Source organism: Vitis riparia, chromosome 10, assembly GCF_004353265.1.
Source record: "Vitis riparia cultivar Riparia Gloire de Montpellier isolate 1030 chromosome 10, EGFV_Vit.rip_1.0, whole genome shotgun sequence".
Classification (NCBI taxonomy): Eukaryota; Viridiplantae; Streptophyta; class Magnoliopsida; order Vitales; family Vitaceae; genus Vitis; species Vitis riparia.
The window spans coordinates 10,809,398-10,835,424 of record NC_048440.1 but is presented as its reverse complement, the minus strand read 5'-3'; the positions used below and the strand labels follow the sequence as shown (position 1 = coordinate 10,835,424).

At 33.3% G+C, this 26,027-nt stretch overlaps 1 protein-coding gene across 1 annotated transcript; it reads left to right on the top strand.

Annotated features, from left to right (window-relative positions):
* Positions 1-5,588: 5,588 nt before the first annotated feature.
* On the top strand, positions 5,589-11,767 carry LOC117924349 (probable LRR receptor-like serine/threonine-protein kinase At3g47570). The gene is made up of 4 exons (XM_034842962.1): positions 5,589-6,079; positions 7,892-8,377; positions 8,502-11,039; positions 11,154-11,767. Exons 1-4 carry the CDS (start codon positions 5,680-5,682, stop codon positions 11,489-11,491), a joined length of 3,762 nt encoding a protein of 1,253 aa, XP_034698853.1. The 5' UTR covers positions 5,589-5,679; the 3' UTR covers positions 11,492-11,767.
* The last annotated feature ends 14,260 nt before the right edge of the window (positions 11,768-26,027 follow it).

The following is a 26,027-nucleotide window of genomic DNA, read 5'->3' as shown; positions in this document are numbered from 1 at the left end:
TCCATTTACAAAAGGTAGACACCTCTATATGCAAGTGGAGTTAAGTCTCCTGTGGAACGTGGACTAGGGCACCGTAGGCCGCACTCTTCTGCTCCATGAGGCTTGTCCCTTTTGGAAAACTGCACTGTAGGTGCCCTCTCTTGACCGGCCTAACCCAATTTTCCGAACGAGGTTGAGGGTTTTCTTGTCATTTTAGGGAGCCCCATATTCAAATGCTGTTGAATTGTTTTGAGTATGTCCAACGAAAGACAGTTGTTGCAACAGCTGTGGTTATAATCCATTCATTCAATGATGTTAGGATGTATCTCAAACTTTGTGTTTGGTCTACGGTCATGCAGAAAAAAAAAGTTTTTAAAAAACGAGAGTGATTGATAAGATGTTTTAAAAAATAGTTTTTAAAAACAAAAAATAAAAAAACTTGCCATCCTTCCATTACTTTTCATTCTGCTATTAGCTTCAGTGACAGCTTCAGATCCTACTGTGGAAAAGTTTGCCCAATGTGTCTCTCTCAATTCCGAGATTCTTATCCCAGTACCCACTGCGTTTTACACCCCAAACACCACTTCTTTCAGTGCTATTCTGCAGTCTTCTGCCCATAACCTCAGGTACCCCAAACCTAAGTTTTTGAAAACAATAGAGAATCTTGTTTTTAAAAATTGTAACTTAAAAACAATTACTAAACATATAAAAAAAAATTAAAATTTGTTTTCTATTTTTTAAATATATTCTTATTAATAGTTTACCTTGATGAAAAAACAAGTTTATTTTTTAGACTTTGCTTTGAAAACAGGTTTTTACTATAATAACTTTTAAAGTGTTTTAAGTTAGTTTTTTTTTCTTTTTCTTTTTTTGTTGATAGTTTTTGAGCAATAATTAAAAATAAAAAATATTTTGATTTTTTTCATTACACAGGTTTATAATATATTTATAGAGAATAAGCCTAGAAGATCGCATTTAATATTTGTGTTCAATTTTAATTTTTTTTTTTTTTAGTATGGTTCTAAAAATCTATTTTTTAAAACTTGGGTGAAAGAGGCCCTTAAATTCTCTTATTTGTTATGGGATAAAAAATACCATAAAAATCAAATTTGATTATACTTTATGTATTTTTAAATTCTTTGTTTCTTATATGAACGAGAAAATAAGAGAAATAAATTTTAAAAATCATTTTTTTTTTGTTCTTTATCCTTTATCCTTTTTTCCTTGAGAAGACGAAGAAGAGGCAAAAGAATAGTATTGGATGGTTGATGACCAATCCATTTACAAAAAGTAGACACCTCTATATGCAAGTGGAGTCAAGTCTCGTTTGGAGTGTGGACTAGGGCACTGTGATGGGCTGCACTCTTTACGGCACAAGGCTTGACCTGAGACTAGGTCTTTTGCCCCTCCTCCAAAAGAGGTTGAGGGTGTTCTTTTCATCGTAGGGACCACAACAATTACTTCATTCTTTCTTCATTCTCCCTACATTTCTCCACTTGCAAATGTTGTTGAATTGTTTGGTCGATGGTCAGTCAGAAAATGACTCTTTGGAATTAAAATTTGGATGGGAGTTAGAAAAGTCTTACTTCTTTGATGAGTATCCAATGGTTCAAGCATGACATCCAGAAAATGTAAACCTTCATGTATATAGGTTTGGAACTTACTTCTTCAATGTATGATTCTCCAACAATCCTTAATTTCACACTCATAAATTCACTATTCCACTCCCGTAATTTGTATCATGCTCCCATATTATATTATTCTTCTCTAATAATTAATCCCTAATTCTTCTTTATTCCACTCTAATATATATATATATTTTAATTTCTCTTTCAAGTGCAAAATTATAAATCATCCATTCTATTAATTTGTACTATGATCTAATTGTTTTATGTCCTTAATCACATTACTTTATACCCTTGGTCACATTGTTTTATAGCGAGGTTTTTGTTTTTGTCCCAATTGGCTCGTCATACCATAGATTTTTATCATAGACTTTTGTCCCATTCATATGTATTACAACCATACGTTATATACTCAACAATTAATTATTATAATTAAAATAATGATAACTATGATAATTAGTAAGATATCTCTAGGAACCTAAATTCAATATTTTAAGAGTTCGTTTGATAGTAATTTTATGAAACGCTTTTAACTTTTTTAACACTATAAAAATTTTATCTTTCAAGTATTAAAAAAATAAAAAACTTTTTTTTAAAATCATTATCAAACACACTCTAAATCATATAGTTCGTATTACCACAATTATGGTTCCTTACCCTCACCAATAATATATTCTTACTAATAGTTTACCTTGATTTTATGGTATTTTAATTTAATAAAAGCATAACACTAGAATTTCCAATTTTTAATTATATTATTATTATTATTATTTTAGATTGGGCCAGAATTTTAAAAAAAAATACAAGAAAAAGGAAAAGAAAATATGAAAAATCTTAGGCTTTAATTAGTAACTATTTTTAAAGAAAAACAAATTCCTAACTTAAAAAATAAGTCTACCAAATTTTGATGAAAAAACAAGTTTTTTTATAGAATAATTTTAAAGTGTTTTAGGTTGTTTTTTTTTATAAGTTTTTGAGCAAAATTTAAAAATAAAAAATATTTTGAAATTTTTTAAATTATACATAAGTATATAATATATTTATAGAGAATAAGCCTAAAAGATGGTATTTAATATTTGTATTCAATTCTGAAAACTTTTTTTAGTACAGTTTTAAAAATCTATTTTTTGAAAACTATTTTTTAAAACGTTGATGAAGGGCCACTCAAATTCTCTTATTTTTTGTGGGATAAAAAACAATAAAAATCAAATTTCATTAAAATTTATATATTTTTAAATTCTTTGTTGTCATTTTAGGTAGCCCCATATTCAATTAATGCTGTTGAATTGTTTTGAGTTGTTTTGAGTATGTCCAAAAACCTTGCCATCCTTCCATTACTTTTCATTCTGCTATTAACTTCAGTGACAGCTTCAGGTCCTACTGTAGAAAAGTTTGCCCAATGTGTCTCTCTCAATTCTGAGATTCTTATCCCAGTACCCACGGCCTTTTACACCCCAAACACCACTTCTTTCAGTGCTATGCTGCAGTCTTCTGCCCATAACCTCAGGTACCCAAGCCTGAGTTTTTAAAAACAATAGAGAATCTTGTTTTTAAATCTTGTTTTTAAAAATTGTAACTTAAAAACAATTACCAAACATATAAAAAAAAAAAAAAATTTGTTTTCTATTTTTTAAAACTAAAAACTATTTTAAAAAACTCCGCCAAACAAGCTCTAAATCATATAGGATTGAACTTACTTATTTAGAAAATGTAAAAGTTTGTTTGATTGTATGATTTAAAAACAGTTTTTTTTATTTTTTAAAAATATAAAATTATTTTTAAAAAATTTATAACAATATTTTTTCACTGTTAAATAGAAACAATTTTTAAAAATAAAGTAAAATAGAAAACAATCTTTAGAGAATAAGTAAGAGTTGTTGTCACTAATTTTTAAAAATAAAAGGAAAAAATTGACCCATTTGGCCATATTTTCTTAAACTTATTTTTAAAAACTATTTTTTATTCATTAATTTAAAAACAATTTTTAAAAACAAGTTTCAGAAAATATGACGAAACGGGTCCTAAATCTTCATGAATATATAATTCTTCAACAACCCCTAATTTCACACCCATAAATTCGTTATTCCACTCCTATAATTTGTATCATGCTCCCATATTATATTATTCTTTTCTAATAATCCCTAATTTTGCTTTATTCCACTCTAATAATTCCCTAATTCACTGCATGAGGCTTGACCCGAGACTAGCTCTTTTGCCCCTTCTTGACTGGCTTAACCCACTTCTCCAAAAGAGGTTGAGGGTGTTCTTCTCATTTTAGGGACCACAACACCGGGTTACCCAACAATTACTTTGCTCTTTCTTCATTCGATGATGTGTAGGAAGTATCAAACTTTCTGTTTGGTCAATGGTCATGCAGAAAATGACTCTCTCCAATTATAATTTGGATGGGAGTTAGAAAAGTCTTGCTTCTTTGATGATTATCCAATGGTTCGATCATGGCATCCAAAAAATGTAAATCTTCATGTTTATAGGTTTGGAACTTACTTCTAGAAAATGTAAGTCTTCATTTATATATGATTCTCCAACAATCCTTAATTTCACACCCATAAATTTGTTATTCCACTCCGATAATTTGTATCATGCTCCCATATAATACTATTATTCTCTAATAATTCCTAATTCTACTTTATTCCACTCAAATATATGTATGTCTTAATTTCACTTCCAAGGGCAAAGTTATAAATCCTCTATTCTATTAATTTGTACCATGATCTAATTGCTTTATGTCCTTAGTCACATTGCTTCATATTTTTATCCCAATTATGAGATATGGTGGGCTCTAGAATTTTAATTGAATTAAAATGTTTTTATTAGATTATTAAAAACTGGACAAACGCTCAAACCTAATTCTCAAGTGCTCAAACTTGGCGCTTAAGCACTTTGAGAGCACTCAAGAAGGGGAAGCTTGAGTGTTTGAAGCATATTTTTCCAAATTTGAATTCTCGATTTTGTTTTAAGAATTGGTTTTTGGAAACTTTAATTACATATCTATCCACTAGGGTTTCATTCCTCTATAAACATTATGCCTAAAAAATTTCATTATTGATGCAAATTTGAAAAAGAGATTATTAGCCTTTACTACATTCTAAAACTCCCAAGTTTTTATAATTCTCATTCTTTGGGTTCGTGAGAAAATATGTATCCTTTCAGGTATTGAGATAGTCTATTGGTTGCACATGCGTGCTGCATTGAAAACTTGAAAACTAGTCTATGTATTAGTGAATAAAACTTAGGGATAATATATATCCACTATGTAAATTTGTATATTTTTCTTTTAACAGAAGATTTGTGTTTTACAGTCTTTAATCCTATTATTTTTTTATATTTACATGATCTTTGGGAGACTTTGTAGATGGTTTTCCACATAAAAATTGTTGATTTCTCTTCTTTCTTTCTAATTATTGAAGAAGAATTAAAAAAAATAAAAATTGTACTACAAAAAAGTTATTACATATTCACCCATCTCTTTGTTTCATAATCAAAATGTACAAACTTTTAACATGCTATATAATTAATTTATAAAACGTGGAGAAAATTTTCTAAATGTAATTAAGATAGAGAATTCCAAGCACAATTAAGGTTGATGGATTTAGTATGAGTTAAAGAGGAATTAAAAATAAAAAATTTGATTAAAAAAAAGTTAATACATATTCACTCCTTTTAAGTGTTTTATAATAAAAATGCACAATCTTGTAGTATTTCATAGAATTAACTTATAAAATGTGAAGAAGACTTCGAGAGTATAATTAAGATAGAGAATTCCCAGCACAAGGTTGATGGGTTTTTTTGAGTGCATTCATCATTGAGTTGTAATTATATCAAAGTTGTTAAAATAATTTATTAAATTATTAAATAGGTTTCATTCTTTTAAAATAGGAGTGACATTGGAAGTGAGACTACCAAGTCAATAACCAATGCTTTTGGACCACTTACATAGTTCCATGGATGTCACTTTGGATGGGAGTGCATTGAAGCCCTTTTCCATCTCCTTACCCACTTATTCTAAGAAGGTTTTTGCCCACCGATTACTCTCCCTTCCTCAACCATTACTTTTATGAACCTCATCCTCTTCTTCACAACTACCTTTTCTTCTTGCTCTCTTGGAGAAAAGATGCATTTTTTTTCACCTTATGTTTTAATGCTTTTTTGGGTGCATTGCTTCACTCCCATGGTGTTGTCCATCAATTTAGTTGATGAGTTTGCTCTTATTGCCTTAAAATCCCATATCACATATGATTCCCAGGGCATTTTGGCAACAAATTGGTCTACCAAAAGCTCCTACTGCAATTGGTATGGTATTTCTTGTAATGCTCCTCAACAAAGAGTTTCTGTAATCAACCTCTCTAGCATGGGTCTTGAAGGAACTATTGCACCACAAGTGGGCAACCTCTCCTTTCTTGTTTCCCTTGATCTTAGTAATAACTACTTCCATGACTCTCTTCCCAAGGATATTGGTAAGATTCTCATAAATTTTGTCTACTTTATGACAATGCTCATGTTTCTTGCTTCAATATTTAATATCAATAAAGGCAATTCATGTTTGGTTCCCAAAAATTTAAGAAAAAACGCGAGTGAAAAAAAAAAAAAAAAGGAAAAGTAAAATAAAATAAAAAATAATTTTAAAATCAACAAATTATTTTTGTATTTTGTTTTAAATTCATTTTACTTATTTTAACTTTTTTATATAAAGATCAAATAATTTGAAAAATACAAAAGTTTTAACTAATTTTAATTATAAATTATTTTCTTCTCCAATCTTGGGGCATGGTTGGGATTATGATGATGTTTGTCTTTCAAAAATGATGAAAGGAAAACAATTAAGTTGTGATAAAGATAGTTGAGTAATTGGTAAATTATAGTTTCAAAAATAATAATTAAATATTTGGTAAATTGGATTGCTAAATTATTATGATCATGTTTGGTATAAAATTCATAATTAAATAAATTATTATACAATTTGAAAATTAGTTCATTTTTTATCATTTCTTAATTTTTTTTTCTTCTATTTTGAATGAATTCAAGTAAACATAATCATATTGGTTATAATAATTTTTATTTTAAATTTTAGAATAAGTAATACCAAACACAAATTAGAACATCTTTCATTTGATAGTTCATTTTAAATATAGAAACTTTTGATCCAAAAAAATTAAATTATTGAAAAAAAAAAACAACATAATTTGAGGAAATATATTATACATTAAAATGAAATAAAATATCTAATAGATATGAAATCATTTCATATATATATATATATATATAACTTAATTTAATTTAATATAATATAGTTAAAGCTATTATATAATATTTATTTGTGACAAACAATAGTAGATATTTTTGTTGTTAATATTCCCAATAAAAAATAAAAATAAACCATCAATTAGCTAATTATATTCTATACTCAACATTTGTGTTAAGTGTATAGTTAGTTTCACAAATTACTTGATAATATATTATAGAGTAAGAGACATTATTGTACACAATTCAAACCATCATATGTGATTCATGATATGTTTTCCTCCAAATTAGTGCTATTGATGACAAGTTTTGCTCAATATTAGTGCCTCTTTTAAATATTATCGTTATGCTTGATTTCAAGAAAGTATTAAGAAAAAAATATTAACGAAAATAATTTTTTATATATGCTTTTACTATGAAAAATATATAAAAAAATAAAATATAATTAAAATCAATTAAAACTTATCTATTTTTAAATTATTTAATCTTTATATAGAAGAATTAAAACAAGTGAAATAACTTATAAATAATCTATTGATTTTAAATCTACTTTTTAGTTTTCTTTACTTTTTTTATTTTCATTTTTCCTCTCTATTTTCTTTTCCTCGTATTTTCTTGGAATCAAGCAAAACCTTTGACTATGTTTGGTTCCCAAAAAAATATGAGGGAAAAATAAAATAAAAACATAGAAGAAAAAAAATAGATTTAAAATTAATAAATTAATTTTATATATTGTTTCAAATTCATTTAAAAAAAATAGATTTAAAGTAAATAAATTGATTTTATTTGTTTCTTCAAATTCATTTACATATTTTAATCTTTCTATATAAGAAATTAATAATTTAAAAATAAATAAAATTTTAATTAAATTTAATTATATTTTATTATGGTCCTTATTTTCTATAGTAAAATCAATCATGAGAAACTAATTTTCCTTGAATATTTCTTTCTTTCTTTTATTCTTGTATGGAAGCAAACATAGTCTATATGTTGATGATAATAATATTTCAAATCAATTTTTTTTTTAGGTAAGTGCAAGGAGCTTCAACAGCTGAATTTATTTAATAATAAATTGGTTGGAGGCATTCCAGAAGCCATTTGTAATTTATCAAAACTTGAAGAGCTATATCTCGGCAATAATCAGTTGATTGGTGAAATCCCAAAGAAAATGAATCATCTTCAGAATCTGAAGGTATTGTCATTCCCAATGAACAACTTAACAGGTTCCATACCAACCACCATTTTCAACATATCTTCTTTGCTCAACATTAGTCTCTTCGATAATAGTCTCTCTGGGAGTCTTCCCATGGATATGTGCTACGCCAATCCAAAGCTCAGGGAGCTTAATCTTTCATCAAATCATTTGAGTGGAAAGATCCCCACTGGTTTAGGCCAGTGTTTAAAGCTTCAAGTAATTTCCTTAGCATATAATGATTTCACGGGAAGCATACCAAGTGGAATCGGTAACTTGGTGGAGCTTCAGAGATTGTCTCTACGGAATAACAGCTTCACAGGTACACTTTTTCTTTCATCTATTTATTTTTTTTCCTTTTTATTCTCTCACTTTCCCTCAAGCTTTTAAAGATATAAGCAAAGCGTTATTGTTTTTCCAACCCATTCATTTTAAATGTGTTGTAGGAGAAATCCCCTCCAATTTGTCGCATTGCAGAGAGCTCCGAGTGCTATCATTATCTTTCAATCAGTTCACTGGAGGCATTCCACAAGCCATAGGGAGTTTATCCAACCTTGAAGGATTATATCTTGGTTATAACAAATTGACAGGTGGAATTCCTAGAGAGATTGGGAATCTTTCAAATTTAAATATTTTGTGGTTAGGATCTAATGAAATAAGTGGCCCTATTCCTGCCGAAATTTTCAATATCTCTTCATTGCAAGGGATTGGTTTCAGTAATAATAGCCTTTCTGGGAGTCTTCCAAGGGATATTTGTAAACATCTTCCTAATCTCCAATTCCTAGATCTTCATCGGAATAATCTCCAAGGGCTCTATCTTGCTCAGAATCATCTCAGTGGTCAACTTCCTACAACTCTATCCTTATCTGGAGAGCTCCTGTTCCTGTCACTATCAATCAATAAATTCAGAGGAAGCATACCAAGAGAAATTGGCAACTTATCAAAGCTTGAAGTGATCGATCTACACAGCAATAGCCTCGTAGGCTCCATTCCAACTTCATTTGGTAATTTGAAGGCCTTAAAATATCTTAATTTGGGGATGAACAATCTTACAGGGATGGTACCAGAAGCTATTTTTAACATCTCTGAACTACAGATCCTTGTGTTGGCGCAAAATCACCTTTCAGGTAGTCTCCCATCAAGTATTGGCACCTGGCTCCCGGATCTTGAACAGCTTCATATAGGAGGCAATGAATTCAGTGGAATAATTCCATTTTCTATTTCAAATATGTCCAAACTTACCAAGCTAGGTTTATCGAGCAACTTCTTCACTGGTAATGTGCCAAAAGATCTCGGTAACCTGAGAAAGCTTGAACGTCTCAACCTTGGAGGCAATCAATTGACTGATGAACACGTAGCCTCTGAGGTTGGTTTTCTTACTTCTTTGACAAATTGCAAATTTTTGAAAAAATTGTCGATAGGAGATAATCCTTTGAAAGGTACTCTTCCAAATTCACTAGGGAATCTTCCCGCTGCTCTTGAAAAATTTTTTGCATCAGCCTGCCAATTCAGAGGAACCATTCCCATAGGAATTGGTAATTTGACCAATTTGATAGAGCTGGACCTGGGAGCTAATGACTTGACAGGGTCAATTCCAACTACATTGGGACAGCTACAGAAGCTTCAGTGGTTGTACATTGCTGGAAATAGAATACGAGGATCCATTCCAAATGATCTTTGCCATTTGAAGAACTTGGGATACTTGCATTTGAGTTCTAACAAATTGTCTGGATCAATCCCAAGTTGTTTTGGAGATCTTCCTACGCTACGAGAACTCTCTCTTGACTCCAATGTGTTAGCTTTCAACATTCCTACGTCCTTTTGGAGCCTTAGAGATTTGTTGGTTCTTAACTTGTCTTCAAATTTCCTAACTGGCAATCTACCTCCTGAAGTTGGAAACATGAAGTCCATTACAACATTGGACCTGTCAAAGAACCTAGTTTCAGGTTACATTCCAAGCAGGATGGGAAAACTACAAAGTTTGATTACACTCTCCTTGTCCCAAAACAGACTACAAGGCCCAATACCTGTAGAATTTGGTGATTTGGTAAGCTTGGAATCATTGGATCTGTCCCAGAACAATTTATCCGGAACCATTCCCAAGTCATTGGAGGCCCTTATTTATCTCAAGTATCTAAATGTTTCTTTCAATAAACTACAAGGAGAAATTCCGAATGGAGGACCTTTCGTAAATTTCACTGCTAAATCGTTCATTTTCAATGAAGCCTTATGTGGAGCACCTCATTTTCAAGTCATGGCATGCGATAAAAACAACTGCACTCAATCATGGAAGACAAAGTCATTCATCTTGAAATATATTCTATTACCAGTCGGATCAACAGTAACTTTAGTGGTTTTCATTGTTCTGTGGATACGTAGACGAGATAACATGGAAATACCAACTCCAATTGATTCATGGCTCCCTGGAACACATGAAAAGATTTCACACCAGCAGCTTCTTTATGCAACAAACGACTTTGGTGAAGACAATTTGATTGGGAAAGGAAGCCAGGGCACGGTATATAAAGGGGTATTATCTAATGGCTTGACTGTTGCTATAAAGGTTTTCAATTTAGAATTCCAAGGAGCCTTGAGCAGTTTCGATTCAGAATGTGAAGTGATGCAAGGGATTCGCCACCGAAATCTTGTTAGGATAATTACCTGTTGCTCAAACCTCGATTTCAAAGCGTTGGTGCTCGAATATATGCCTAATGGAAGTCTTGAGAAGTGGTTGTATTCCCACAACTATTTTTTGGATCTCATCCAAAGATTAAACATTATGATAGATGTAGCATCAGCATTAGAGTACCTTCATCATGATTGTTCGAGCCTTGTGGTGCATTGCGACTTGAAGCCCAGTAATGTTTTGTTAGATGACGATATGGTTGCTCATGTGGCCGATTTTGGGATCGCAAAACTCTTGACTGAAACAAAGTCTATGCAGCAAACAAAGACCTTAGGCACAATAGGCTATATGGCACCAGGTAAAGTTCCTTGCTACTTATATTCCTATTTACTACAATTTTTTTTTAATATCTACCTTATTTTATTTTTATTTCTTTGAATTTATGACCAAAACTAACATCACACACAAGCAGAGCATGGCTCAGATGGGATAGTATCCACAAAGAGCGATGTTTATAGCTATGGGATCTTGTTGATGGAAGTATTTGCAAGGAAGAAGCCTATGGATGAAATGTTCACTGGGGATCTAACCTTGAAGACTTGGGTAGAGTCATTATCCAATTCAATGATACAGGTTGTTGATGCCAATCTATTGAAAAGAGAAGATGAAGACCTTGCCACAAAGCTAAGTTGTTTGTCCTCTATTATGGCTTTAGCTTTGGCATGTACAACCGATTCACCTGAGGAGAGGATCGACATGAAAGATGCGGTAGTTGAACTCAAGAAGAGCAGAATCAAACTGTTGATGTAAGGATTATTTCAAAAGATGGGATGGAAGCTGTCAATAGTTCAAAGGAAGCCAAAAGTCGGAAGTTGGAGCTGGTTAAGAGTACACAAAGCAATATCCCAGACACTGTTAAGTATATGTCATGGTTCTACATGTTTAATTTCTTTGGTATTTTTCACATGACAACCAAATGTGAAAAAATCATTTGTCTTAGCATTTTTTTTCTTTCTTTAATGCTTTTTGAGAACCAAACATAAGCTAAGGGATTTGTGGTGATAGATTATCTTAGCATAATTTTCAGATGATTGAATGACCATGAAAATCATGGTATTAGTCTTGAGTAATATCGTCAATAGAAACATAGTTTCCAAATACATGTAGTTTTAATGAGCTATGTGTGTTAAAGTTTGTTGTGTGCTCAAGTAATTTAGCATATCGATTTCCTCTTCTTGCCTTGATAGTCCATCTAACCCGTGGCTCTAAGCGCATTTTTGGTAAACTTGAGAGAACTACCTCAATTCTTATCCTATCATTAATATGATTTATGATTTATACAAGACTTGAAAAACTTGAAACTCTTGTCAAACATGTAATGATTTACCTAAAATATAACAATGAGAGGAACCATTAAAATATTATTTTAACAATTTTATTAATAATGCTGTGGAAAACCAAAATTTGAAGAACCTAATTATTTTAGAGACTTGGAAAATAACTATTTATAGAAGAAATATACAATTTTAGTTGACATACATTTAATTTGTACATGGAATTAGTTTTCCCTAAATACAAAATGAAAACATAATTGTATGTTAACTTGAGTAAATTCTTCACAATTTCATTAAATCTTTAGAAACAACTGAGACATTGAAAAAAGAAAAAGAAAAAAGAAAGAATTAACTAAAATCTAATCGTTCAAACAAATTCATATTCAAAATGGACCTCTTTGTTGTTAATGAATCAGCAACTTAAAAACACGATACCAAAATAAAAATATGAATAGTAATTACAAATTATGTACAAACACAAACTAGACTTGAATATAGAATTGTATGCCATGAAGATGAATTTGGAGCAAGAAAATTGGATTATGGAAAATGATTTTTTTCATTACTCAAATTTCAAATAAGCAACAAATCAAATCCTTGAAAATATGACTACAATCATATTTTTAATCATTCCACCATTTCAAAAATTGATGGAAAAAGAAAAGAAAATAAGATACAGTCTGGAAATTTTTTCTTTTGTAAAATTCCATATTTTATTATATCAATAGTTGGATTTTATGTATATATTAGGATATTGTGGACCCACATTTTTCATGTGCGGACTCAATCGGCAAGATTGGCTTTTATTTGGTGAAAATTTAATTTTTGGAAAAGTCAGAGTCGCCACTTATTTTATTTTATTTTTGAAAGGGAAAATAAAACAAGAAAGAAAAACCCTAAAGAAGTGACTCCATAGTTTTTGGGAAAACATGTCTTTGAAAAACCCGATACTAAGTTTGGGGATCAGGTTACTTATTGGGAAGGTACCTCAAAGAGGTAGCACCCCTCTAAGCCCTAAAAAGGTCTCTAATGACTAAGTTGAAGAAAATGGGGCAATTAATTGATTAATTGAGGGTACCTAGGTAGACTAAGGTGATTTCAAAAAATAACATGCCAAACAAGATCAAATCGCAATAAAGGAAAGTTAGGGTGCGTACCTGAACCGCTTCTTAAGCGTCATCAAAAGGCATCAAAGGTTAGTTTGAAAATATGACACATAACATGCATTTTTATCAAAGATGATCAAACAATCAAATGCATATCAAGGCAATCAAGCAGGACACCAAGCAAAGGCATAGTACACAAAGAAATGGATATTCGTGGAATTTTGAAAATGGGGTGATGGAGAGCATACTTGGACAGTGAGCTTAATGCTAAAATAGGGAACAAGATTAGCTCAATAGCATGTGTAAAACAATCTCATGTATTCACAAAGAGGAAGCACAATCAATTAAATATCAAACAAAAAATATTGAAGAAAATATCATGGATATTGGGCCCCTACCGAAGCCTTAATTGCTTTTGCATGAATTGGTTCAATGAATTCTATTGTTTGGAATCATGAAGCTTGTTCGAAGCTTGTTCATGCTTGTTGAAAATCGAGAAAACCATGAAAATAGTTGAAAATAAAAGAAAATAGTGAACATGCTTGCCCGGAGGAGAGTGGCGACAAATTTATTAAAACCCGGATTTTAGTGACTAGAAGGGCTCTAAAGATGGATTTTTCAAAGCTGGAAATGTTTAGTTGAAAAAGGATTCAAAAATTCAATTTAAAATAGTACCCAATCAAAAAAGCAAATAGAGGACGAGGTGTGTGTAGCAAGGTAGCCATGATGGAGTGGAGTCTGGGAATTCGGGATAGAAGAACCCAATTCATTGCCAAAGTATTCAGCGGTCAGAAGCATTTCCATTTATAAGGTAACTTGATCCATAAGCTCAAATGGATTTTCCCCAACATTGGTCAAACACTGAACATAAAGCTCAAAATTCCTACTTTTCTGCATTGTTATATTTCCTGCATTCTGTGTTATTTTCTCACCATCAAGACTTGATTCAACAGCTCCGCTAGAATACATACCCTTGTTGTTGCCATGAACCAAGCATATTTCACATTGTCTACTTTGATTTATAATGGGACTGAACCTGCAATGAATGGTTTCTATTTCATTGCTAGTTGAGTTTGACTAACAGTGCAGAAAAGAAACTACTCGTTTCATCTTGTGGTATAGGCAAAGTTCATTTGATTAATTTAACAGAACTGGATGATTTTTTCAGTATTAACTCCAGTTCTTGGAAGTAGGAATAACCGAATTAGCATAAACTTTATGGTTCTGTCCAACCCTATTTCACCATTAAACCAGAATGACCTTAAATTTCTGCACAATATCTTCAGCATTCTGCCCATCTGTTTCTTCTTGGAGAGCCTGTCAAAAATGCTTTTCTTTCAATCCCATAATGTCTTCATCGATTTGTTCGTCCTCCATCTATGCTTCGTTAAGCACCAATTCTGAGAGAGATTCTAGTGTTTTGAATTTTCCAGCAGGAGTCTTTCTCTAAAGGACATGCTTTCGTACTGAGATTCTGGACAAAGAATGCTATTTGTTAAAGCCTGGTCTGAAAATGAGACGTTTTGGAGGGAGGCACTCATATTAGACATAATCACAGTGTTTCTAGTCATACTCAGCAACTGACCTGTTGTTAAGTCCATCATAATGCAAAAATGCACGCATTCCCACTTTTCTGGTTATTTAGAGCTCGCATCAAGAAGTACAACCCATGCACCCTCCATGATATCCCTATTATGGTTCTTTGTAATATGCTCCGGAAACCGCTCTACTGATGATAATTTTCTGATCACCGCCTCAGATCTTCTCAAAACCTTCACAGTTTCAAATAAATTAACCACCTGTAGCATTCCACCATAAATACGGTCTGCCCAGTAAGTTGGACGTCTTTTACAGAAACTTCACAGCAAGGTCAGCATTTTTAGTGCCTAAAGACTGCATTTCCAGACTGTATCTTTGGCCTAGTCACAATGTCAATGTAGTTGTAAGTGAACTCCTCTTCAGTTAGGTGAAACATAAGAGCCTCTTCAAGGATGATGGGAAAACATTTGAAGGCAAGTCTAGTGCTAATTTCATTTGGTGTGTACTGTCATTTTTATGAACTCGATGCGGCCATCAGTGGGATTGAAATTTAGAAGATTTTGAAGTCAAATTTGGAAGTAATTTGAAACAGCTGGGGAACTTGAGCGCATACATAGAAGACTCTCCATCCCAGGAAGTCGTCTCTTCAAGATGTGTTGCTTCCGTTTGCGTTTAGTTCCTCAATATGTACTTGTCATCTAGTAATCTGTACGGTGGATGTCTTGAGTATGATGCAAGCTTTTCAAACATTACTAATGATGCGACGGACTGTTCATTGCTAGGCTATGGCACACGGTGCCATTTTGAAGCGAGAAGCATGCTTTGCAAAATCGTGGTTGTCAATTGGACCATTTTATATGGTATCAACAGGAGCCCCAAGTGAAGCACGAGCCTTGTTAACTATAAGAGCATTTTACTGGTAGCTGCAAAAAAAAAAACAATTTAACGACAGCTGCGAATGTAGTCAAAACTGAGTGGAAAAATTCATGTCCTCATGACCAATTCACCAAAACGAAATTATGGGAATCCGACCATATTGCGGCAAGGAGAATACTAGGATCTCTATTTTTCATCTTCCTTTTTACTAATGACTCCAGTGGCAGGGGGCCCCATCGGCTAGTTCGTATTCCACCAAATATTCTGTTCTAGAATGAATCCCCTCTGAATTGCCAGTAACTTCAGAGCCTTCACGTTGATGTGTACATATAACATGCCTGATGCCATGAATAAATACCCCAAATTGCTTTCAGGACGAACACCATGAATGGAATTAGATTGGCATCCACAACCAGGTTTCTGAAATTGGAGTTCATAAAAAAAAATAAAAAATGAAGCTATAATCCATTTTTTCAGAATTCCTCTTCTCTGATCCACCTTGAAGATTTCAACTGTACAATGATGAGATGCATTTAATTCCCAGCTGAAGAAAAGAAAGGAATCTACATGTGATTCTATTTGTTTATCAAGAACAAGCTGATGATTTCTTTGGTGACAAAGGACAATAATTTCAACCTCTGCAGATATGAAGTCTTCTTTGACATCATGAACCCCATTATTCCGAGACCAATGAAACTAATACATTGTACAATATTTGATTTGGCCGTAATTTGATTTCCTAGCTCTTGATTTTCTTTTGCTGAAGGGAAATTCTATTGCCTTTCGAATGTCTCTAGAAGCTAATCATGCGGTCCTGAAGTTTCAGCCTGCTATATGGCTTGCTTCTCCTATTCATAGAAATTCTGAAATGGTCTAAACCACTCAAAAATTTTGAAATTTGCCAAAGTATGTCCAGCTAACAGTCCTGGAAACGAACCAATATCTCTTCACAAAAGGAAAAAGGGGTTGGTAGGCTTCATAAATCTTTTCAGTGTATTCTGCCTCATTGGTTCTACAACAACCATGAGGAGAATAATGGAAGAGAGATTATAATTGTGAGTTGTATCCTTGCCTGACTCCAATCTTCGAACCACAAGTTCAAAAGCAAAGTGGGGGAATGTTACTTCCTAAAGCAACTGACACAGAGAAGCACTCATAAAGAAGCAAAAGTTGTTCTTTAGTAGAAAGTATGGATGCCAAATTTGGACTGTTTATCAATAAGTTCTGAAGAGGAGTCAATCCAAACTGAAGGTTCTTGACCAGTTCGGATTTTTCATCAGTTGTTACTTTCCCATCAGAGACTATTAGAGAATCATCAGGAACATTCTATAGAGTGACTGATTTATCTGCTGTATCAGTTTAAACCTCAGATGTATTGAAGGATGAGCCATTAAGATTAAGCATGTCCTGGTCATCCGAAATTGCAGCACCTTGATTGCGAATTAAAAATGAAATAAAACCAAGAAGAACATCACAGAATGCTTCTGGTTCACTGATCTCGAAGTTTGGTTGATCATTATTGGCTCTCAAGTACGCATTGCCAACATAAAGTTCTTTCAATAATGCTTTATATACAAAAGAATATGAATCTTTCACTTCGTATGAACCATCTGGGCCTTGGCTTGCTCGCTGCGGGTCCACAGATCTTGGTAATTCTGCTCGAATAGGAGAGTTCCAGATAATCTCAGGTGACTCCAAGTTTGTGCTTAATTTGGATAATAAGTCTTTGGGTAATTGATCTTTTATCATACTGGCAAGTTTTAGAGTTATCTAAGCTTTGAATGCATCAGCTGCAGCTTGATTAAGTCTTCCTAATGATTATGCATTATGATCCCATTGTTCACAAGGAAATGCAATGCTAAAGCTTCCTCCACTTCCTTTAAGCCTTTGAGACAAATGGCACCGAGGCCATTAAGAAGACGCATGAAAGCTTCTGAAGAAGGAAGTGCCCTGGCCACTTCTCCAATAGAGGATCCAATAGGAATTTCTTTCATCATACTGAATCATGCGTCCTTCGAAAATATGATGACCAATTATAATATGGTCACCTAAAAGCATGAGGGTATATCAACTTGGCTTTAACCCATCAACTATCCCTGCAAATAACTTCAGAAGTTGTGACTCTGCATAGTCTAACTTCCTCTCCAAATGGTTAAAATCCATCTCCGAGTTAATTTCGGCCAAGTGAACTTACTAATATGAAACATATCAACAATTCCATTTCCAATTCAATTGTGAATTCAACATACCTACTTGTCGGTCATGGTGTCGTTATAGCGGGGATGGCAGTGTTGGAGGTTGCTGTAACTGCTGATGAGAAAGCCACACAACCACTAAATGGATCCGGTTTCTGCTTGAAAGGTTCATTTCCACATGACAGACTTGAAGCCATTGTCTGGCAATTTGAAGAGCGCATGCCCCAAAAGGCCACAGCAAGGAGAGCATTAGATCTGCCAGAACTACTGTTTGGAGGAGAACCTTTAGCAATGCTCACTGAATTATTTGAAGCATTTTTGGTAATAGGTTTCCCCATAGAAGCAGAGTTGGTTTGCAGAAACTGTTTCGCTTCTTTCTAACAACCTTCAAGAAAATTTCAAATGTTCCATGAGAGTATGGCTTCTTGTTGGCTATTTTCCAGCCTTTCCTTGCAACATTTGCTGTCTACGTCTTCTGGCTCGATTTTCTTGCACAGGCACTTCTCCGAGGAGGCAAACATATAATTTCTGGACATTTAGTTTCTGAAACACAATCCCATCTAACATTAACTTTTTCTTCACCACCTATATTTCCAGAAGAATCGGCATCAGTAGAATTAAAAGCATCAATAAGAACATCAGCTCCTGAATAACCTGGCTCAGCAAAAATCTCAGATGAACTATTATCCACAACACCAGAGTAGCAACAAGGTGGCGGGGAGTCTGATTTTCAAGAGTGTAATCAGGAGCCATGTTGAATGATCTTTCTCTTAAATTATACATATTTTCTTTAATAGGTGATATTTGGCTGCACATTTCACCCTTCATTCCTAGAAAAATATCATTTTTCTCTTCCACAACCTCAGTCACTGTCTCTGCAGAGGAACCATCGAATCTCGCAGTAACCCTCTGCACATTCCCTTCAGCACAATCAGTAGGTGAACTAGCCACAGAAAAATGCTCCAAGGGAATTTTACAATCCTGTGAGGGAAAAAAATTGTCTGATCTTGTTGTTCTGTGATCCAGCTAAAATATCGTCCATAAACTCAGTTGCTCTTACATCAGAGGGACCACCAGCAACCCCATAATCCTTTTGCTTATTCTATTCCACAAAATTACTCAATGATTCCAATGGCCTTCCACAGCCCTGAGATGGCAATATTTGCTCATTTATCATACGTAAGATGTCACTTTTCTCTTCTACGACCTCCCTAATCTATTTGCAACAAGAGGCATTAATACTCAAATTAACCTTACACTCATCATCCTTGGCACAATTACTTAGTGAACTCTTAATTAATGACTCCAAGGCATTTCACAACCATGTGAAGGCAATATCTGCTCATCTATCCCATCTAAAATATCATTTATCAAATAAACAACAAGGGATGGTGTAGCATCAAGAAAACCACTATCACTTGCTTCTTCAACTGTGTCACCAACTGAAACCACAAGAGTAGCATTTGCAATTGAAACAACAATTTATGCATCAGACTCATCATTGACATTCTTGTTATCGCTTCCAAATTCTAAGATCTAGAGGAAAGGAACACGAATCAATGCTAAATTCAGTCAAAGCTTTATTCAAGATATCTCTAAGAGAGTAAAGACCCTCGAAGGCCATGGTACTGTTGGCATTCCAAGGCAAAATTAGGTTATGGCAATAGCTTGAGTACAATTTCAGTCCCTGATTTCTCCACAGATGACCAACAAGTTTCGGACTTCTTAATATTTTGTAAACCAGAACAAATACATGAAAGATGAAGGTTGGACGAACTGCTCATTTTTTATATCAACTGCAGCTGAATTTATTGATAGCCATCATTTTTCTTTTTTAAATAGGAAAACTGTTGCACTGGTATTGTCCATGAGCTACTCGTTAGGGGCACCATTAGATTGAACAGCGGATGCAAATGCAAGAAGGCGAATCTGGTTATACAGTCTGCAAGTTCTAAGAAGAAGGCACAAGCATATCTCATTCTGGTCAAGCACAAGTTTGTGCTCTTTGTAGTCCTTTTGGACATCAAACCATGTCTCGATCACTGCCCAACATATAGGTTCCCAGTTTACTATTGCCTTTAGGGATCATAAGGTTCATATTTACCTCAAGTCTTGGCAAATCGGTTCTCTTCCTCATCAACCTATTGTAACATCTTGGAGCCAACCATTTAGTACTCGAGTTGTAATCCATTAACACACAACCTTTCAAAACTAGACAAGTTGCAATGGGACTCGTCGAGATAAGGAAATAGAACTGCCGAAAATACGCCGAACATGCTACAGTTTGCTGCACACCTTACCTCTCATATCAAACACCTTTGTCATCATCTCAAAACGTGCCCAAATATACTAAGACTCGAACATCATACGAGAAAGGAAACATAGAATCATGGATGAAAACGTGGTAAACGCAAAGAAATGATGAGCAGAAAATATCAATCAACATAGACAGCTCCATTTCACAAGTTAATCCATGGGCTGGATAGGGGGACAATAAGAAATAGGATTTAAACATAAACAGAGTATTGACCAATTTCAGGCATGGGGTCACATATTTCAGCAGACACCAACGACATATAAAGGAATCAAAATCAAAATAGGGCAAACAAGTAGGCAACCAATCTCAACAAAAACAATTATGGCCCATAGCGTCCACACCAAATAGCAGAGATTGAATGTTCAAAAATGGCCAGAGAATAATGGAGGATAGAATGTAAATGGGAATACAAAAAATAACAAGAAACGTACCCGACAACCTTGACTCAACTCGCTTGACTTCCAGCTATGGTTCTTCTCCAAAATCCTCAAAAGAAAACTGAATGAACCGCTGTTATCCTTCTTCCCACCAAAACGAACGCCTACATCCTTCTTTTTTCCGTGTTCCTTTTTGTATCTCCTAGCCTTTAGAGAACCCCTCCGTTGAAAAAGGAAAATCCTCCCTTCCTTTCTTCCTTTTCTCTTCCTTTTTTGAAAATCAGAATACCTCTCCATTTCCTTTAGAGAATCCTTTCCTTCCATATGTATGCAGCCAAGTTGATCTCTTCCCTCCCAAAATATATATATATTTTTTTTAGCCTTGTACATGCCTTCGTGAGAGGTCAACAGACAGCTGAGATTTCCTTGCAAAAATAACAAAAAAAAAATAAATAAAAATATAAGTTAGAGATCTTGCAATATATAAAATAGAATAAAGTAAAACAAAAAATATAGATAAAAAATAAAAACAAATAAATAAAGCAAAACTATCAATCCCATGCAATTTTAATTTTAATTTTTTTTTTAATTTTAATTTTTTTGTTTTTTTTTTAAATGATAGGTAAATGTGTGAATATATAAATAAGTATATCAGACACATGTAGACTATACAAATTATGTGGGTCATGCAAGTCATGCGACTATGTAAATCAGGCAAGAAACACTAAAAATGTCTAATTGGTCAAGTGTGTCTAAGAGGGCCTAAGTGAAACTAGATAGACCTAAGGTGTCTAAATGGGTCTAAGGTGATGCCCAATGGGTCGGGTATACCTATACGGGCTTAGGATGAGACTAGGTGGGCTTAACTGAGTCTAACCTAAAGTGCACCTAAGTAAAGCCTAATCTAAACTCGAAGGACAGCTGCGGTCATAATGTGGAGCTGGATAAACCCCTCAACTAAAGTCTCTAAGGTGACTCAAAAAAGGTAAGTTGTATGAGTAGCCATGGGCCACCCAGAGACTGCTATGGAGTATTGAAAGAACATTTAAAGTCATGTGCTAAATGGACAAAATGGAAGGTCTACAGATATATTAAAAAATATCGATTTTCACAGGTATATCGCTGCTAGGAACCCTGGATCTCTCCATTTCCATACCTTAGATCGTATAGGTACATGCAAAATTACCCTAGGTCTCTAGATCTTATGCAACAGAAGCAAAATCAATATATTTTTACAATTCTAGGATCAAGAGGAAAACCATTAGAAAACTTTACCTTTTATTTGGATGTTCCCAAATCAATTCTACTCGGAGAAGATGAAGAACAAGGAATTTGGAAGTCTCGTCTTCCACCTGATGACTCGAATCACGATTTTGACACTCCAAAGTGTGGAAAATGATGATCTCTTAGCTCTCACTATTTCTCTCTTTTTTTCGGAGGTGGAAGACAAAGTCTCTTTAAAGGTTGTGGAAACCCTAGTCTATATCAGTATTTATTGGGTTCCCTTACTAGGCTTAAGTGACTTGAGCCCACCAAGGCTTGGGTCACTTAATCTAGCCCAAAATGGATCCTAATTGATTCACTAACCACATAGGGTTGTCTAATTAATCAATTAGCCTAATTTAGAGAACTTGTTTACTATCCTTTGTGCAATCTTGCATAATTACCAAAATGCCCTTATCCACAAGAATGAACCAAGAGTCAATTCATTCCTCATAAATCGTGTTATCACGGTATATGAACTTAGAGCAGGAACTATTAGTACCCATAGGAGTATTGGCTCCCTCATAATTCAATTTTAAAGTTTATTCAACATTCCACTAAAGAGAATCAACTGCACTTTAGTATCCTATGTAAATAACAATGAGGTGAAACTTGGGATTCATGACCTACTATCCAGTACTACATGCAGACTCCGGTCCTATGAACTAGTGTTTGTAATCTAACAAGGTAGTGCTATCACCTATTAAGATTACCTCTCCAATTCTTGATTTACGAATCCCACTTATTATGTGATCAATTAACATACTCTAACTCTAAGGAGCATATGTGAAATTACCCCTAAGGAAATACTATGACCATAGTCTTTTAGATCACATATCCTTTGGATCACCCAAGGGGACACACTGTCTCAATTCATGAGATATCATGGTGCCTCTATTGAGAACACCTATGTCACCAACTTTCATCAATAGTGACCCAATTCATAGGAATATATGACCACTTTAAGGTTTCACCTATAGGTCAAAGCCTTATGTTAACTTTGACACAAACTGAATATCCTTTCAAGGTTGAGAGTCCATGTAGTATAGTAGCTTGGTGAATCATAATGATTGATAGCCTTGTGTCATGATTTACTTAAGTCTTGTCCAATGCGCATCACATGCTACACTCACCAAGGGAAAACCATTCCGACAGCTAAAACAAGTCACTCCTCTAATTATGAGGCAGTGCACTATAGTCTCAAATGGATAGCCCAAATCCATGAACCAACTGTGGACAACTTATCACTCTACAAGGAACCCATGACTTAGATCTTTTGTACAACTCTTAACACACCCAAGTCATGTACAATGTAAGTGATGTGGAGTGTGTATGCTCAAATAATCAATTAATACGAATGAGATATTTAAGGGAAACCAAAAAACATAAATAAATAAATAAATTTATAAATGAATTTCAATCTGTTACATCATGTCATGCTTTCCAAGGCTCAATCCCAACAATCGTTAGTTGAAGTCATTAGTTGCTTTAACCCACAAGTGAAACCCTAAGATGGTTATGTATTCCTTATGGATTAAGTTTCTATTGATTAAGACAAGTGACAAAGGGTATTTTCAAGATATGCACCATGATATCTCAAACATTTGAAATAATGTGTCCTCTTGGATGATTTTAAGGATTTGTGATCATAAAATCTATAATTGTAATAATTCCTTAAGTGGAATTTGATATATGCTCTTATAAGTAATAATGTCTCAGTTGATTACATAATAACAGGATTTGAGACTCAAGGATAATAGAGTGATCTTAACAGGATGATGACTATACCTCATTAGATTACATATACTAGTTCATGAAGACTTTACATACAATGCTTAATAAGTCACAAAATCGAAAAATTGATTAAATTGAATTTAATCAATTTTTTCTCTATTAATATAATAGGCTACTACTAGAGTATTCTAGTTAACCCTCTAAAGTGGAATGTTGAGTCAAATTCAAAATTGAATTCTAAGAGAGATAGTATTTTCCTAAGGTCCTAGTGGTTCCTATTTAAGCTCATACTCCTTGGTGACATGTTATTTTCAGTGATTTATGGGTTTTTATTCATATATGTTTGGTAAATATGTAAGGTTGCACAAGAGTTTATGAATGTTTTTTTTGGATTGGGCTACTTAAAATTAACTGGAGCCCAATAGGGCTAACTAATTAATTAAGACCAAGTGGGCTAGATCAAGTGATCCAAGCCTAAGATGGGCTTAACTCACTTAAGTTCACAAAAAAAAAGTCTATATAAACCCTTTAGGGGTTTAGGGTTGGACATTCTTAGCCAATTTCTTCTAAAGAGAAAACCCCAACTTTCATCCTTATTGAGAGATAACTCCATCATTCAACTTGAATAATTCAATGGGTTTGTATGCTTTTATCTCATCTTTTACCATTAGCATAATGTTAGGAGAAGGTACCTAGAAAGCAACTTTTGGAAGAACATTTCATGTTATTCTTTTCAAGATTCATAAAAAAATGGGACTGATATGCATTTCAAACATAGACAGAGTTTACTACAATAAAGTGATCACATTATTATCTTTAGTAAATTGTGATATACTTAATAGGTTTTTGGTAATGTGAGGAACATGTAAAATGTTGTTGAGATGAAAAGGTTTAGATTGTGCATTTGAGTCAATAATAGTTGCTCCTATATGAGAAATAGATGAGTTTTTACCATTACCTATTATTAATTTGCCTTTGCCTTTTTAATCGCTCTTGAGAGACAAGTTGTTGAGATTTGAAGTAACTTGATTGGTTGGACTACTACCCATGTACCAAGAAAGATTATTCACAATTTCTGAACTAATGAAGTATGCTTGAGAATTTTAATTTTGGTTGTTGGCCTAATGAGTTGTGGAATTGTTGTTCTAACTAATGTTTGTTACAATGATGCTAAGATCAAATCTGTGATAAATAATTGCTTTGTGACCTGGTTATCTTGGTGATAACATTGTTGATCTTGACATTCATGCGTTCATTCATTTTAGTTGCAGTTTCTTTGGAAATTACCTTTGTTTTTATTGTTGTTGCAAGTGTAGTCTTCTTTTGCTGCATAATTTATAGATATTGTCATATCAATGGAAATAACAGTATTCAGCTATTCTAAACACAATTCTTGGCTCTAAAAGAGGAATTGCATTTCTTGTAAGGAGGTGTTGTCACTTCTCGAGGTGATGTTCACTATTACAAAATTGTATTCTAATATAAGACTTCCAAGAAGATAAAGAGTCAAATCATCATTTGAAATAATTTTTCCAAAACCTAAGAGAGTATCAACTATGTTTCACATCTTAAGAATATAGTCATTGATCATGAGGAAACCTTTTCTTGTAAGGTTGCAACATATAATGGAGTTGCATGGTTCTTACTTTGAATTATAAGATGAAAAGTCTTTCCAAGGTAGACTAAATATTAGTAGAGTTAATGCAGCAAGTAACATGTCCAAACATTGATTTAGAGATGGATGGTAGTAACTAACTCATGAGAAATTGATAAAGACACAATAAGGTTTTCACATCCAAAGTTTGGAATTACCTAAATTGAATCTCCAATCTTAACTTTGGTGGATTGTAGTGGACAAATTTTGGTTCTAGTGAGAAAGCCATCAAGTTTGTGGGCTCTTACTACTGGAAGAATTTGAGATCTCTAAAAGCTATAGTTGTTCCAGTCAAGCTTGAGTGAAATAGGATTCAAGTTAGATGGGAAAGGAATTATAGTTGATACCATTGCAATATCGTACTAGTTACAATGGTTGATTGAGGATTTGCAAGGGGAGAAGTTTCAATGGATGAGATCGAAGTAGAGGTAGGATTGGGTTGGTTAATTGTCATTTCTATTAGTCAAGAAAGCATTGATACCAAGTTACAATACAAAAATAGGGTATAAAATTTAAAGGAAATAACTATGAAAGGCTCTCATATTGTAAATGATAACTATGAACTGTATTTCATATATAATACTAATTTACATAGATAACAATCTTTAATAACAAACTTAATAGTATGATAAACTCAGTATTTAATTGCAAACTAACTACATTGAACACATATGCATAGTTGGATTTGACTTATTTCAAAATCATGGCATGCAAGAATTAAAAGTTAGGGAATGCATAATCAAATACATCTTTCTTCTTTCAAATATGTTTTATGTTTTAAAGGAATTTAATATAAATTGATGGCAATCATTTGTTGAAAATATGGAGTAAAAGGGGTGTTTTCTTTACTCAACCGAAGATATGACATGATCAATGTTTATAATTGAATTTGAGCAATTTGAAAAACGTCCTATAATTATAAATTTTTATTTTTTATATGTGAGAATTAAA